The sequence below is a fragment of the Mercenaria mercenaria genome, unplaced genomic scaffold (genome assembly GCF_021730395.1).
Source record: "Mercenaria mercenaria strain notata unplaced genomic scaffold, MADL_Memer_1 contig_569, whole genome shotgun sequence".
NCBI classification, from domain to species: domain Eukaryota; kingdom Metazoa; phylum Mollusca; class Bivalvia; order Venerida; family Veneridae; genus Mercenaria; species Mercenaria mercenaria.
Genome location: NW_026463450.1, coordinates 51,315 through 67,527, shown reverse-complemented (window position 1 = coordinate 67,527; position 16,213 = coordinate 51,315). Strand labels below are relative to the sequence as shown.

The window sequence follows — 16,213 nt, the reverse complement described above, 5'->3', positions numbered from 1 at the left end:
CCATTCTACATCTTTCGCTTCTTCTGGCTTACAAATTTTCACTCTTTCCGAAAACCATGGTAAACCTTCAGGATAATCCACTGGTGAATTCTGTATGACCGGGATACAGGAAACTGACATTAAAGCATTGCCAAGAGTTGTTGTTCCGTTGCAAAATGTTTCTAATAAATCAGGATAGTGAACTAAAATTTCCATAAATTCGGCAGCTTTTCTTGTCAATTCATTTGATTTTTTATCATCTTTGGACCAAATACTAAGTGTATTTGCAACTTGTAGCATGATAGAAGCATCTATTTTGTCTTTTCCTTTAATACCGAGCCTTTTTAACACCCGAATTTCGTCGTTGCTGTATTCATATGAGTTTTCTGGAAATAGGGATTCTCCAAATAGTAATCTTTGAAGTGATGAACTTGACGGATCAAAAAGATCTGAAGGTTTGTGAAGTTCCGTCCCTATTTTCAAAAATGGTAATTGTGTAGCATTTTCACATATTTCGGTATTGGTTTCAAATAAATTGAAGTTTTCCATAAAATATTTCATGAAAACTGAGATCTGATCATGATTTTTATGCAACAGTAAGTTTCGGATGGTACCCAAAACTAGAGACTCTGTCGAAATATTCTCCGCATCCAGATGCTTTATGAAGTTATCTTCAGACCTGCTCAGCTTTATGCAGTTGAATGGCAATTCAACTCCGGCAGGGAAGTTTATATCCTCGTGTATATATCGAGGTACATCGGCTACAGCTGTATATTGACCTTTGTCGTCTATGGTATGCACGGCTCTAAACAATCTCAGCTTTCGGAGAAATTTCACTACATCTTTGTCTATGTAAGCGAGGGTAGATGCAAACTGTGTCAGTGCTTCCCTAATTTGGCTGTTAACTTGGCTTACTGTATTAAACTCTGACACAGCAATATCTCCCGTCTTTTTGTACACCGCACTTAACAGGGAAGAAATGCTTTCTTTTGTCGGCTGATAAACAAATCTTTGGATGGATTCAAAATGGATCCACTTTGGAAGGCTTGGCAGCACCTGTACTTTTAGTGTCCGTAGACAGTTACATAAATCATCTGCAAGGAGAGAATCTTCTGATTCCTTTATAATAATGAACTCTGAAAGTCTCACCAGTTCTATAATATGTGGATCAATCCAGCTTCCTTGAATCAATATAGGAACTAGAGGAATATCTTTGAAATATTTTACCATATTTTTGGCTATGAGCACACGCCAAACGCTTTCTAACCATTCACCTGTCAGGCTTGAATCCGTGGTCAGACGAACATTCGTGCCGGGTCCCATGTGGTCAACTATTGTTTGCTTCAGCAGAGTCTTTGCACACTCAACGTTTAGCCTCTGTATTTGATATGCTTCTGTAAATATATTTTGTATAATATAGCTTTTGAACAAACTAACTAGAAATGTGTCTATAGGACGAGGCAGCCCCCACTATTTGATATCACTACACAAAGTCCTGCAATGGTATTTTGACAATAGAACATGAATACGGACTGAAATTATATCTTCTAAGGTTAACATTGCCTTTGAAGCCTGGGGTCTTATTCTTGAGTACACCACAAAGTGGTTAACCTTTGTGTCAAGGTACTTGAATATCAATCCATTCATACTAAAGTTATTGACTGAACAACATTCTTTTTTAAAAATCTTTGACTTTAAAGTGTGATTTTGACCATGTAGGTAGCGATATAGTATGAAACGCGTCACTCGTTGTCTTGTTATGATGAATGTTTCCGCAAAGCAATTTGAAAACCTCTCAAACCAAACGTTAACAAGAGGGTCAAGATGGCCCTTAGGCGTTCACCTGAGTAATACACCATAACTGTGTAAACATGTTTGACCTAGTCACCCAGTTAGTGATACCACATGATTCAGTTTCAACTTCCTCCGTGATTTTAGAAGATAAATAATCTGACACAGTTTCATGACAATTGAAACAAAAATGTGACCTCTAGAGTTTAAACAAGAATTTTCATTAATTTGGCCTAGTGACCTAGTTTATTTACCCACACTCACTAAATATTTCAGCCGTCCGAGCTTTCATGGATACAAATATTCTGACTAATTTTTATTACGGCAAAATTAAAAATGTGGCTTCTGGAGTATAAACAAGAATTGTCTTTGTTTTGACCTAGTGACCTAGTTTTAGAGCCTACGATTAAAATTTGTGCAAAACAGACATTCTGACAAAGTTTTGTTAAGATTGGAGCAAAACCGGGGCCCATGAGTGTAAACAAACTTTTCCTTTGATTTAACCTAGTGACCTTGTTTTTGACCCATATGACCCAGGTTCGAAATCATCCAAAACTCTATTGTAGCAAATCACTTCAGATCAAGTTTTATGAAGACTGAATAAAATATGTAGCCCTTACAATAATACGAAAGTGGTGACTTCGAACTTCATACTTCACAGTTAAAACTTCACACTTCACACTTCATATATATAATGCTTAATACACATACAAATAATAGGAAAGTCTGAAGTGTGAAGTCTGAAGTTTGAAATTTGAAGTCTTAAATGTGAAGTCTGAAGTTTGAAGTGTGAAGTTTGAAGTGAGAAGTATGAAGTTTGAAGTGTGAAGTATGAAGTCTGAAGTCTGAAGTTTGAAGTGTGAAGTGTGAAGTTTGAAGTGTGAAGTCTGAAATGTGAAGTTTGAAGTGTGAAGTCTGAAGTTTGAAGTGTGAAGTCTTTTTCGGGCGTTTTTTTTCTATTTTTAAAATAACCTGGAATTACCGAGATTGGGCATAATGAAGTAGAATAATGATTATGGCTGAGTTACTTCTGACTCCAGAGGCGTAATTTGAATGAATATCGTAGAGTATAATATACTGTAAGAGAAGAAGATATTAAAAAGGTTTTCCTTTATAAGTGCGTTTAAAAGTACTGTCCCTCCGATGGGATAATTTTGAATCCAATGGCATAATTTGAATACCTTTAAGGATAACATGGTGTAATAGCCATATTTCATATCTTGTAACTGGATGGTAATATTTAAATGAAATTCAGTCACTTTAAAGACATTCAAAATTAAAAATGTTTCACCGAGAGATTTTTCAAATTTTGTCATTTTTGGGGAGATAATCGGTATTGAAGTTAACACTGATGCCTATGGGAAATATATGATTTCTTTGATTATAAGAATCCTTAATACTAGAAGACCGCTAGGTAATGCCACACACCATATATCTAATTTCTATGCCTTTCTGCTTTACACATGAAGATTTTTAAACATATTTTTCGTTTCATTTACTATGGCAACCACATTTCTGCATTGAATGAAATTGTTTTAGCAATTTGTATGTGCGTCACCCATGTATCATTCCCGTGAGATTGTTTAAAAAATTATCCCAACAGTTTTTCTCAAGAAGATTTTGAACGGACGGACGACAGACAGTAAATTTCCTCTTATTTTTCGAATACCAACAAGTGATATAATCTAAACTCGAAAAGTCGTTTATTTTTCTAGAACATTCAAAATGTACACAATCAATAACACTTAAAACTCGAATAAGAAATGGCATACACATCTATGCCAATACACAATAAGCAGATGACGTCAAGTCACGTGATGTTTAATCTAGGAAGTGCGAAGCGTGCAGTGAAGTGTGAAGTGTGAAGTCTGAAGAATGAAGTATGAAGTGAGAAGTATGAAGTGTGAAGTCTGAAGTTTGAAGTGTGAAGTATGAAGTGAGAAGTATGAAGTCTGAAGTCTGAAGTTTGAAGTGTGAAGTATGAAGTGTGAAGTATTAAGTGAGAAGTTTGAAGTGTGAAGTCACTACCGGTCTTTCGTACAATAATTATCATGAGCTGAAAGCAAATAGGGGTAATGTGACATGAATCACTCTAGAGTTTCTAACCTGATCATCTAAGTACCCCGATGACACTGGTGAAATTTCAAATCAGTCTTATCATAAGTTACTGAGAAATATTTATTCAAATTAAAATAAAGGGAAGCTATTTGTCAAAAATTCACTTTGAAGTTGTCTAATCGGATTGTTTTTGTTCACTTGATCACACAAATGAAATTTAGAAACCAATCATGCAAGTAGTTACAAAAGTATGGTCATTTTAATTGAAGACAAAGGGAGGTAACTTGAAATAAAATACGTTTTCTACCATAACAAGAGCTCGTTGAATACGAAATGCCCCCTTGATGCATTTTGTAATTGTACACGGAACAGAAATTATATGCTCACTGTAAACAAAAGTTCTTCCATTCTGGTTTAATCTGACCTTGACCGTTAACCTATTAACCTAACAAGAGATTACAGAGTGATCTTGGCACCATCCACTGAGCCATTTTTGAATGTTCCAAATTTCAAGACTTGCTCAAGGTCAAAATCAAGGTCAAATTTCATTTCGGTACAAAACAATGTGTATGTGGTCCAACTTTGAAAGCTGTGGCTTGAGAAATGTGAAAGCAGGTCACTAGAATAATTTCAAGGTCAAAGTTCATTTCGATAGACAGAACTATGCATGTGTTTCAAATTTGCAGGCTGTAGCTTGAGGAATGTAAAAGTAGGTAATAGGTAAAAATCAATGTCAAATTTCAATTCAGAAAACAAAAATATGCATGTGGTCCAAATTTGAAGCCTGTACCTTCAGAAATGTGAAAGTAGGTCACTAGGTCAATCTCAAGATCAAAGTTCATTTCGATACACAAAACTATGCATGTGGTTCAAATTTGAAGGCTGTTGCTACAGAAATGTGAAAGTAGGTCACTAGGTCAAAATCAAGGTCAAATTTTATTTCGGAACACAAAACTATGCAAGTGGTCCAAATCTGAAGCCTGTACTAATCCCCAAAGATAACGAGATTCCCGCCGAAACGTGAGGACGATTTTATTTCATGATAACCGATGAAATAACAATTCATAATGTTTGCACATTACCTGACAAGTAAATATTAGTATTTCTTTCATTTTAAATATTCTTTGATTATTTGGCAACATAGCTCAGTCGGGTAAAATGCAGATAACAATTGAACATAAGCAAATTGTTTTGTGGGATCGAATCCTCATGAGGGTTTTTTTTCCCAGATTTTTTTTCTAATTCGTTCTCATTTTTGTTCCCGTATTTTTGTTTCTTTCTTTGATGCTTTCTATTTGTATGTATGTCTTTATATAACACAACAGTATGTTTATTATTTGCATGGCTTAAATGCATGCATTTATTCAATATCATCTTTGATATAATGCTAAACTTTTCTGATCTGTCATATCGGTTTAAGATACGTCTCTGTCGTGTTGTCACAGAGTTCATGAAGGAATCTAAATGTTTATGCGAAAGTGAAATAAAAATCAAATGGCGGTGCTGAGTTTCGAACCCACACGGCAAAAGATCTTTTGAACATGGACTGTATGCTTTACCACTGAGCTAATTTGCAATTGGTACAAATTCTCGAAAAAATTAGATTGTAACATGTTAGAAAAATGTTGAATTCCCTGTGTTGCATTTTAATCTATTTATAGTCATGTTTGTAAATATCAAGTTGGGGCATAGTACCTTCAGAAATCTGAAAGTAGGTCAATCTCAAGATCAAAGTTCATTTCATGACACAAAACTATGCATGTGGTTCAAAATTGAAGGCTGTAGCTTGAGAAATGTGAAAGTAGGTCACTAGGTCAAAATCAAGGTCAAATTTTATTTTGGAACAAAATAAACTATGCATGTGGTGCAAATATGAAGCCTGTACCTTCAAAAATGTGAAAGTAGGTCACTAGGTCAATAACAAGGTCAAAGTGTTTTTCGATACACAAACCTATGCATGTGGTCCAAATTTGAAGGCTCTAGCTACAGAAATGTGAAAGTAGGTCACTAGGTCAAGATCAAGGCCAACTCATGTCAAGGTTCATCTTGCCACTCAAAACTACACATGTGGTCCAAATCTGAATGATGTAAGTTATGGACATGAAGATTCTAAGTTTTTCACTAAGTAAGTCTATATGAACCACATGACCACTGGGGCGGGGCCATATTTCACCCTAGAGGGATAATTTGAACAAACTTGGTAGTGAACCACTAAATGATGCTACATTATACATGTATATATCAAAGCCATAGTCTTTGTGGTTTGGACAAGAAGATTTTCAAATGTTTTTCCCTATATAAGTCTATGTAAACCATGTGGCCCCCCAGGGCGGGGCCATATTTGACCCTAGGGGAAAAAATTGAACAATCTTAGTAGAGGACCACTAGATGATGTCATATACAAAATATCAAAGCCCTAGGCCCTGTGGTTTTGGACAAGAGGTTTTTCAAAGTTTTTTTTCCTATATAAGTCTATATAAACCATGTGACCCCCGGGGTGGGGCCATATTTGACCTCATGGAAATAATCTGAACAATCTTGGTAGAGGATCACTAAGTTATGCTACATACCAAATTATCAAAGCCCTAGGCCCTATGGTTTTGGACAAGAAGATCAGAAACCATCTAACTGTTTCTGGCCAATGTGACCTTGACCTTTGACCTAAGGACCTCAAAATCAATAGGGGTCATCTGCTGGTCATGGCCAACCTAACTAACAATTTTCCTGACACTAGGCCCAAGCGTTCTTGAGTTATTGCCTGGAAACCATTTTACTGTTCAGGGTCACTGTGACCTTGACCTTTAACATACTGACCTCAAAATCAATAGGAATCATCTGCTGGTCATTACCAACCTTTCTATCAACTTTCATGATCCTAGGCCCAAGTGTTCTTTAGTTATCATCCGGAAACCGTTTTACTATTCAGGGTCACTGTGACCTTGACCTTTGACATACAGACCTCAAAATCAATAGGGGTCATCCGCTGGTGATGACCAACCTCCTATAAAATTTCATGTTCCTAGGCCCAAGCGTTCATAAGTTATCATCCGGAAACGGATTGGTCTACATTCCGACCGACAGACAGACCGACCGACCGACCGACCGACATCTGCAAAACAATATACCCCTCCTTCTTCGAAGGGGGGCATAATAATCAGAGACCACCTGAAGACATACTAGTATATACTTGAACAAATCAAATACGCGTGATTAGGACTGGTGAAGAGAGAAAATGCAAATCAATATGAAATACAGCAATTTTTGTAAATCAAGGGTACATAACTCTGGCCCTATTAAACTGATTAAGCTCCTGGAACACATCCAAGATCTTTATATTTCAAACACATTGTGGGTCAATATATTCATATGGATTGGTAAAGAAATGAAGTTGCTTGGGTGTAAACAAGGGAACATATAGCAATTTCTGTTAAATTAACGGTAAGTAACTAAAGTCATGATGGAATGGTCAGATTTAAGTCATAATCAAACTCAACTGAGATCTTATGCTCATACACGTTTTGTATACTAGTATATATGACTTGGATTGCTTAACGAATGAAGGTGTTATAGTGTAAACAAGGTACAATATAGAGACATTTGCAAAATCAATGACCTATAACTCTGGTTCTACTTGTCAGATTTTGTTCAACATCAAACTCACCCAAGATCTAATGGCAATACATAAACTATGTAATTATGTTTCTAATTGGTGAAAAAAATGAATGTGCTAGAGTATAAAAATCGTAAAATATAGTCATTGTTATAAATAAAGGGTACATAACTCCGGTCCTACCTGCCTGAGTTTGCTTATAATCGAACTCATCCAAGATTTTTAGGCCATACAATCTGACTTAAGTACTTGATCTTCTAAACAAAGGTCTAAGGATGACCCATTCTTATTCATCTTTCTGTATAGTGCGTTTTATTTGACCTGGTGGGGCGGAGTTAATCTCTGGCTTATACAAATAATGGTAATCACAAAAAACAAGTAAAATAGGTGGAGTTATAGTGGTTACAGTATAAAACAGATCGCCAGTGAATAAGAAATCAGGTTGCCGAATATACTACATATCCTGCACAATAATGAAGTGGACCGTCGCAAAACACCGCCCCGCAAAAAAGTCGATTAAAATGAATTATATATTTTTCGATTCGGTTGATTCAGTGGAGGATTTATATTTCAACTTAGTGATTTTTAAAACATTTAATAAAATATCACTGTTTTCTTCAGGATGGCCTCCTAACTGCAGAAACAAATCATCCATATCCCGGATCTCTTCAGGTAAATTACAATAGTATGGCGTTTGATCTAAAACTTGGTCTCGTTTTGTAATTTTGACTTTCCTGGGTAATTCAAAGTCAGAACAAGTCCATACCATTGCAACGGATCTCATGAATTTGAGCGAAAATGGTTTGTGTTATAACAGTCACTCTAATCTTGGCCTAGACAAATAATCTTATAGTCCAAAGAAGCGATTCTTTACCTATGGGCATTGTCCTTACCAGATTGATTTGTTTTGTTTGTTTTGGGTTTAACGCAGTTTTTCAGTAGCATTTCAGTCATGTAACGGCGGGCCTACCCGACTGAAGACCGTAAGTAAAGGTGTTTCAAGATTTTGCGGAAATTGTTTTAGTACTTACTTTCATTGTGACCTGGACCTATGACCTACTGACTTTAAAGTACCGCATTTACACTGTGCATAGGCAATACACCTGCAAAGTTTGAGAATCACAGGTCATTTGGTTCTCAATATATTACGTGGAGACTGTTATTATGTTAAAAGTCACTGTGACATTGACATTTGACCGGCTGACCTTAAAATTAAAGCAGGGATGCCATGCTGTAAACAATGTGGATTTTGAGTTGAGCGTCGTAGTTCAAAGCATCCTTAAGTTATGAGTGTATTGATGTACAAACGGTGAGTGTGACCTGACACTAAGATCCACTGACCTAAAACTCAACAGGGATCATAAGCTGTCCCTGAATATATTATCATTATGTATGAGGATCATCAATCAAAATATACTAAAACGATGTGCAAACTTGAAATTAAGAAGTGGACCGTCGCAAAACACCGCCCCGCAAAAAAGTCGATTAAAATGAATTATATATTTTTCGATTCGGTTGATTCAGTGGAGGATTTATATTTCAACTTAGTGATTTTTAAAACATTTAATAAAATATCACTGTTTTCTTCAGGATGGCCTCCTAACTGCAGAAACAAATCATCCATATCCCGGATCTCTTCAGGTAAATTACAATAGTATGGCGTTTGATCTAAAACTTGGTCTCGTTTTGTAATTTTGACTTTCCTACCCGACTGAAGACCGTAAGTAAAGGTGTTTCAAGATTTTGCGGAAATTGTTTTAGTACTTACTTTCATTGTGACCTGGACCTATGACCTACTGACTTTAAAGTACCGCATTTACACTGTGCATAGGCAATACACCTGCAAAGTTTGAGAATCACAGGTCATTTGGTTCTCAATATATTACGTGGAGACTGTTATTATGTTAAAAATCACTGTGACATTGACATTTGACCGGCTGACTTTAAAATTAAAGCAGGGGATGCCATGCCTGTAAACAATGTGGATTTTGAGTTTGAGCGTCGTAGTTCAAAGCATCCTTAAGTTATTGAGTGTATTGATGTACAAACGGTGAGTGTGACCTGACACTAAGATCCACTGACCTAAAACTCAACAGGGATCATAAGCTGTCCCTGAATATATTATCATTATGTATGAGGATCAGCAATCAAAATATACTAAAACGATGTGCAAACTTGAAATTAAATGGCATAATATTTAAGAATGAAATTACTTGATGTGCATATACTTCCAATGCTCTGTGAGAGTGGCACTCCAAGCTTTCTTGATTCCATCACAAGTTTGTCCTCCGAGCCAGGAAACATCTTCACAGCTTCATCTGTACACAGATACACGGGATGACTTGTTTTATTAAATACAGTCCAACGGTTAGAGGCCAAAGGTAAAAGCTCTAGGTTTCTAATATTTACTGAATTGCCTTCCCCTACTAGTAGCAAATAGGCCAAAATTTGTATTTTGTCTTCACATGTCATTTCTCTGTACTGGTTTCGTTCCTGTAAATGAACCACTAAGGATGAAGGAGTTAGGTCCTTCATGTATGGAAAATGCATCTGCATTGTGTCAAACAATGAGGTTGGCACTTTGGCGTATTTCAAGCCAATTTTATGTAAGCATTTAATGATAGCCTCTTGCATTGAAGTATCAATTTCATTCCCGTGCAATGTCCTAAACGTTGAAAAGATTGCTTTGTTTAATGTAATCCACTCGTTTTTCTGTGTTGCATAAACTATATTTCTATTTTCGAGCTTTTCATAAAGTTTATTTTCGAGCATCATCCACTTTTTGCGCGTTTTCCTTGTCGAGTTTTGGCATACAGGCATCGTGTTATATACGGCTGTTACAAATGCTTCTCCGTTTAAACGCTTCTCTGCAATTTTGATAGATTCTAATACTAGCATTTCATATGCTTTCGGAAGTGCTTCTTCAATAAGAGCCTTGTTCCACAAAATAGACTTGTCGTCTATTTGCTTTCCTTCTTGTTCTTCGGTTTCCCACTTCATATGGTGTCTATTTTGGCTAAGCGCGAAGAACCCATTCACGTGCACTGGTAACCCTGTCAACCTTTCACCTTCTCTCGGCAATGGCAGAAAACAAAACACATGTCCCTCAAATTCTTCTGACATTCTACCAAGCGGGACCGCCACTCCGACATAAGGGCTGTATCCTAGGTTTCTGTCTTGTATCAAATGTCTGAAACTTTCCGATGCACTTTCTCGTATAAAGTAGTCAACAACCAGCCATTCTGTGCTTTTAACTTCGTCTACAGATGATGTATGTATAACCACTTGCAAAGTTAAATGTATATCAGGGCTTTCAGGGGTTGAATTCACGTCATCTATACGATCTTTAAACGCACTTCGACATTGTCTTACTATACCATCCCTGTCTTCAATTTCAGTTTTAAGTATTTCTTTTATTGGTGTTTCGGTGTCTCGGGAATGCAACGATATTTGTTCGATATTCTTCAGAAAAAGCAAAATATTTGAAGCTTCCAATGTAACGGAGTTAAATAAATTGTTAACTTTTGTCTCACTGTACAGTGTTTCTGAAAGTTCGGAAGTCTTTTCACGAAGCGGGAACCAAAACAGTGTTCCTCGAAAACCATCTTCTCCCAACGTACTTCTACATAGGCCAAACGTGTTCTCTAAGGCATTCCAAAACGCTTCCGCGTCTAGCCCTTCTTCCCTATAATCCTCTAGACCACAAAGGTCAAGTGTAGCATTTACCTTCTCTGTAGGTTGTTGAGGGTCAATCAATAGTACTCTGTCGCCACTGATGACGCTAGGGAAGTCTGAAATGTTACAATCCTCTCTGTTCTATTGAACTATATTTTCAAGTGTATTATTTGATAACAAGAACTTCGCCTAGCGGGTCATAATATGTTCATTAGCTAGCACAACGGGACAGGGTAGTAAAAATCGTACGGCCCATTTTCTGTCCAGTGTGCCAGATACCAACTGACAGTGAGAATGACTTATAGTCTCTGTCCAATGCTGCACGAATTGTACGATTTTTAAAGCTACCTGAACAGGCTGTAACAATAACATAAACTGTGTTACACTTACAGTAAAGTTTCCGCGGACATATATAGCTTTTTCTCCCCACCACACCTCTCTAACTCTTTCTGTCTTTCTTCCACAGTTAACAATGCCGGTTTGTGACAAACAGTTTAAATCTAAAATTCTTTTTTTTTCAAATATCAGTATTTACAAACCAAACTGACATTCTTACATATAAAATCTTACTGAAAATTTCATAGGGAGATGCCCAGGTTCAGCCCTATCTTTCTTCTATTTCCCCAACTGTTTTATGACCGATAAGTAGTTTTATATATTTTCCAAAAATCATCACTCACAAAGTTACATTCTTATAAAACAGTTCCTACCATAAAAAGACCGGTAGCAAACACCCTTTCTTTAACCTATCTTTCCTTATTCTTTGATCAGTGATATGTTTACTTTTTCAAATATCAGCGCTTACAAAACTACATTCGTTCAAAAGAGTTCATACTTCTGAAAGGCCAGAGAAACCCCTTTTAGATCTCGCATTCATTTTTCTTTCCTTGGACGGACAGAATAACGGGCGGAAGGTGGCAATAGTTTTGTACCTTAAACTAATTTTCAGCCAATAGGGTACAAGTACTAATTACGTTGTTACAAACCAGTCTTACTACTGAAAGGCAGGAGACGATCAGCTTTCAATTCTCATTCCCTTGAATCTACAACTTAATCAAAAGTTCATACTTTTCAAATTTCACCGCTTACAAAATTACATTCTTACAAAACAATTCTTACTTTTAAATGACCGTAGACTAACTGCATTTCAACTCCTTCGTCCTCCTATCTCCTGCTTGGTTTATGCATATTTATAAAATTTCAGAAACGAGAATTTTATATTTTGCCATTTAGAAAATAAAGTCTTACAAGACCCATCCTTACTGTGGAAAGACAGGAGACAATCCACTTTCAGCTCTTACACCCTTGTGTTTCCCCTTGATCAAATTATGTCTTTTTACAATGTCACCAGTTACAAAATAACATACTTACGAAACAATTCTTTGTGTAGAAATGCCAGGAACAAATCCCCTTTAAGCTTTCATCTTTTCATATCACAAATGATAAAATTACATCTTTATCAGCTTTTACCATTTACAAAATCACGTTCTTGTAAAACACATCTATCAAAAACTGACAAACGGACATCAACGTATTTGTAGTATAAAGATATAGTCGAGTTTATGCCTCTTTCGTGATTCACTTGCAAAATTCAATATTTCGCTGTACATGACCATAAAATTGACATTTCTAGATATGCTTATTGCACACCATATTACCGATTGACAGAATGTCACTCTATCCTATTCTTTCTAGAAATTAATTTTGCTGGATCAAGGTAAGAAATTTGTTTGTTAAATTTGAATTGTAATTTCAGTTAGTAAGTTTTTTTGCTCTTCTCAGGAATTTTGTAATCGGTTTACTTTTCTGCAGGCTATTAGTTTTTTTCAAGTTGTCAGGCTAATTCAATATTTTTTTCTGATTTTTTTTTTGCGTATCATAACTTCGAAGGAGAAAGTTACGTAACATAATATATAGCAGTACTTTTCTCATAAACCGTATTTGTCAGTTTTTTTCGTTGTAAATAATGGGACGCCGGTACTGCATTGTATTGTATTGTACATTTGTAAGTTATATTATAAATGTATGGTTTGACAAATATGGTACCGTCTATTTAATATTTAATTGGAGTTTAAAAATAGTGTGTGCCAATGTGTAACGTAACTATCAAGTGTCTGTTTTGTTACATGGCAGTCAATAATAAAAAAGTTATCGTTCAATCCGGTTATTGCTTTATGTTTAATTTGTACTGAATTATGTTAATTTGTGGTTATAAATAATTGCTTCAGTTCTTAATCTTCTTCTCTATAATCTTTCTCCTTTTTTATCACATCTTTATCATGCTTTAACTTATGTTAGTCTAGTAAGTAATTAACATGAGAATTGATAGAAGTACAAAGTGATTTATTTGTTTAAGTGACGTATGATCTAAATAGCACGAATATTTTATATAACTAGCACGTATCATCTATGGAAGCCTGTAGACACCCTTGTTATCCGGATAATACGAAATGCTGCGATAATTCCAAAATGCTACAAAACGGCCCATCAGCGATTTTGAAAATTTCAGGTTTTTCGGTAAGTCGATGCGGCTTGATACGAGATTTTAACCAAAAAGAACGAATAGTAATTTGTTTTCATGGACCTCAAACTGCTTTACTTTATTTTTGTGAATACAATGCACAATATGTTAAATAGTTTACGGAAATAATGTAAGTTTAGTTTGAAAATTCATAGAAAGTCTTTAGAGTGGTTTTTCATGCTTGTAACTCACTGTATATACGGCTCTACCATTTTACTATCTGACTTAATTTAAAGTAAGTTGTTTACTTCTGCCGTTTTTATGTCAAAACCATTTATATTGATCCTTTTGTGAAAATTGGTTAATAGCCGAAAATGACCATGGATAATACCCTACATGCGTTGTCTTTGAAAATGGATAATAGCCGACATTTATTTTGTTTTCATTGACATCCCATTACAGATAAACCAGTTTTGTGTGTGTGAACATGTTTTGGTAAATTACTTTGTAACAACATGATGATATGAAACTTTTAACATTTTCTTATACTGGTAACAGGCACGGCGTACAATTTGCACCATTCTGGTATCAAGTACACATGTGTACTTTTTAAGTATTATTTTCCCCCGCTGTCCCATTTTACCCCACGTTTTCCATATTCCATATAAAGTACATAGATATATGACAGAAAAACAAAGGTTGCCGAAAAACTTCAACCTTGAAACTAACCTAAGTATAACTTCTTGGTGACCTTGACCTTGGGTATAAGGGGTTCAGCCCCTTCATATATTTTGTTTGTATACTGGACAATGTTTATGTGAAGTTGTATTAAGATATAAGCAATATTAACAAAGATATTACAGAAAAACGAAGGTTGCCGAAAAACTTTAACCTTAAAAATAATCTAAGTATAACAGCTTGGTGAACTTGTCCTTGGGTATAATGGGCACATCCCCTACACATAAATTGTTTGTATACGGGACAATGTCTATGTGAAGTTACAATAAGATATAAGCAATAGTAACAAAGACAGAAAACAAAGGTTGCCGAAAAACTTTAACAATGAAGGGTCACGCAAACGCTGACGCCTACGCCGGGCGAGTAGAATGGCCCCTTATTCTCCAAATAGTGGTGCTAATATGAGCTGTCACAGGAGACAACGCGCTCGACTATTTCGATGCTGGATAGTGAAACGAGGCACATTTGACAAAGCTGGAGCTGTCACTTGAGTCTTTAATGACTCCAATGTTGATGAAATATTAGATAATAGCTTGAGTCTGTGTCAAAAGTATTTAGTATTAAGAGAGATAAGGATCAAGTGTATCAAAACATCAAATAAGCATAATTCTTAGCAAAAAGGGCGCATAATTCATTAAATATTGATGCAAGCATGATGCATCTTGTGTCATGTTGAATCAATTTAATTTTGAAATAACTGAGATATAAAGAAAATGCATCAAAGTTAAACTTTAGTTCTAATTAAAAGGGACATAATTCATAACAAAATGGTGCCAGAGTTATTGACCTTGTGTCATGTGGTGTGGGTGATAAGGTGGAACAACTATTTTAAGTTTGAATCAAATCCATTCAGAAACAAGTGAATGAAGTATTGCCATGCAATACAAAGTCCCCTACTGGAAGGCACCTTATTGTTTCTACTGCAGTATAACATAATGAATTGATATATGTCAATGATGTATAAACAATATTGTACTATACATACAATATGTTATAACAAAATACTTGGATTAAAATTTGCATACATAAAAACCTATATAGTTGCTTTCATATGTATTTATTTTGGCCAATTATGAAACAGTTATCATATAAGTTATCTATAGTAACAACAAAGGGAAATTGATAAAAAAATTATCTATTAGAAAAAAAATATATTACAAATCCACACAAAACTCTTTGCCAGAAGGAGATAGGTCAAAATACATCTAAACATTCAATGTAACATGCATGTTGTACCACAGGAAAGTGGTCTCGATTTTTTTCTACACCCCGTAATAAAAAATGTAACAATATCATATATTTATAGAAACAACAAAGGGGGGTAATTTTTAAAACAAGGGTGCCTCATGACTATGAACATTTGTGCCAAGTTACATCAAAATCTCTTCATGCATGGAAAAGAAATGCTCTGAACAAAGTCATTCTTAAATTTACCCTTGACCTCTAAGTATGACCTTGACCTTAAACCTAGAGGCCTGGTTCTTGCGTACGACATTCCATCTCATAGTGGTGAATATTTGTGCCAACTTTCATCAAAATCCCTCCATGCATGAAGAAGAAATGCTTCCGACAAAGTCATTTTTGTATCTGACCTTTGGCCTCTAAGTGTGACCTTGACCTTAGACTTAGGGCTCGGGTTTTGCGCATGACATGTTGCTTCATCCAGGGAAATATTTGTGCTAACGGATATTTAAATCCTGTCTTGCATGACAAAGTTATAGACAGGTCAGGAAAAAAATCCTACTGACTTTGCTCTCAAAGTGTGACTTGACCTTTAAGCCAGGGTTCTGGGTGTTGCGCATGACACGTCATCTCATCACGGGGAACATTTGTGGCAAGTAATATCAAAATCCCTTCATGTATGGCAGAGTTATGGACCGGACAGGAAAAAAGCCCTGTTG

General features: G+C 35.7%; 1 protein-coding gene across 1 annotated transcript in view; it reads right to left on the bottom strand.

Moving 5' to 3' along the window:
- Positions 1-9: 9 nt before the first annotated feature.
- LOC128554616 (sacsin-like) overlaps positions 10-16,213 on the bottom strand; it is a gene marked incomplete at its 3' end in the record, with an annotated part of 39,109 nt that continues 22,905 nt past the window's right edge. Inside the window, exons 5-6 of the mRNA XM_053535894.1 lie at positions 9,652-11,229; positions 10-1,373 (exon numbers count right to left, since the gene is read on the bottom strand). Of these exons, the coding sequence (XP_053391869.1) occupies positions 10-1,373; positions 9,652-11,229 (2,942 nt within the window). The remainder of the gene's footprint in view (positions 1,374-9,651; positions 11,230-16,213) is intronic.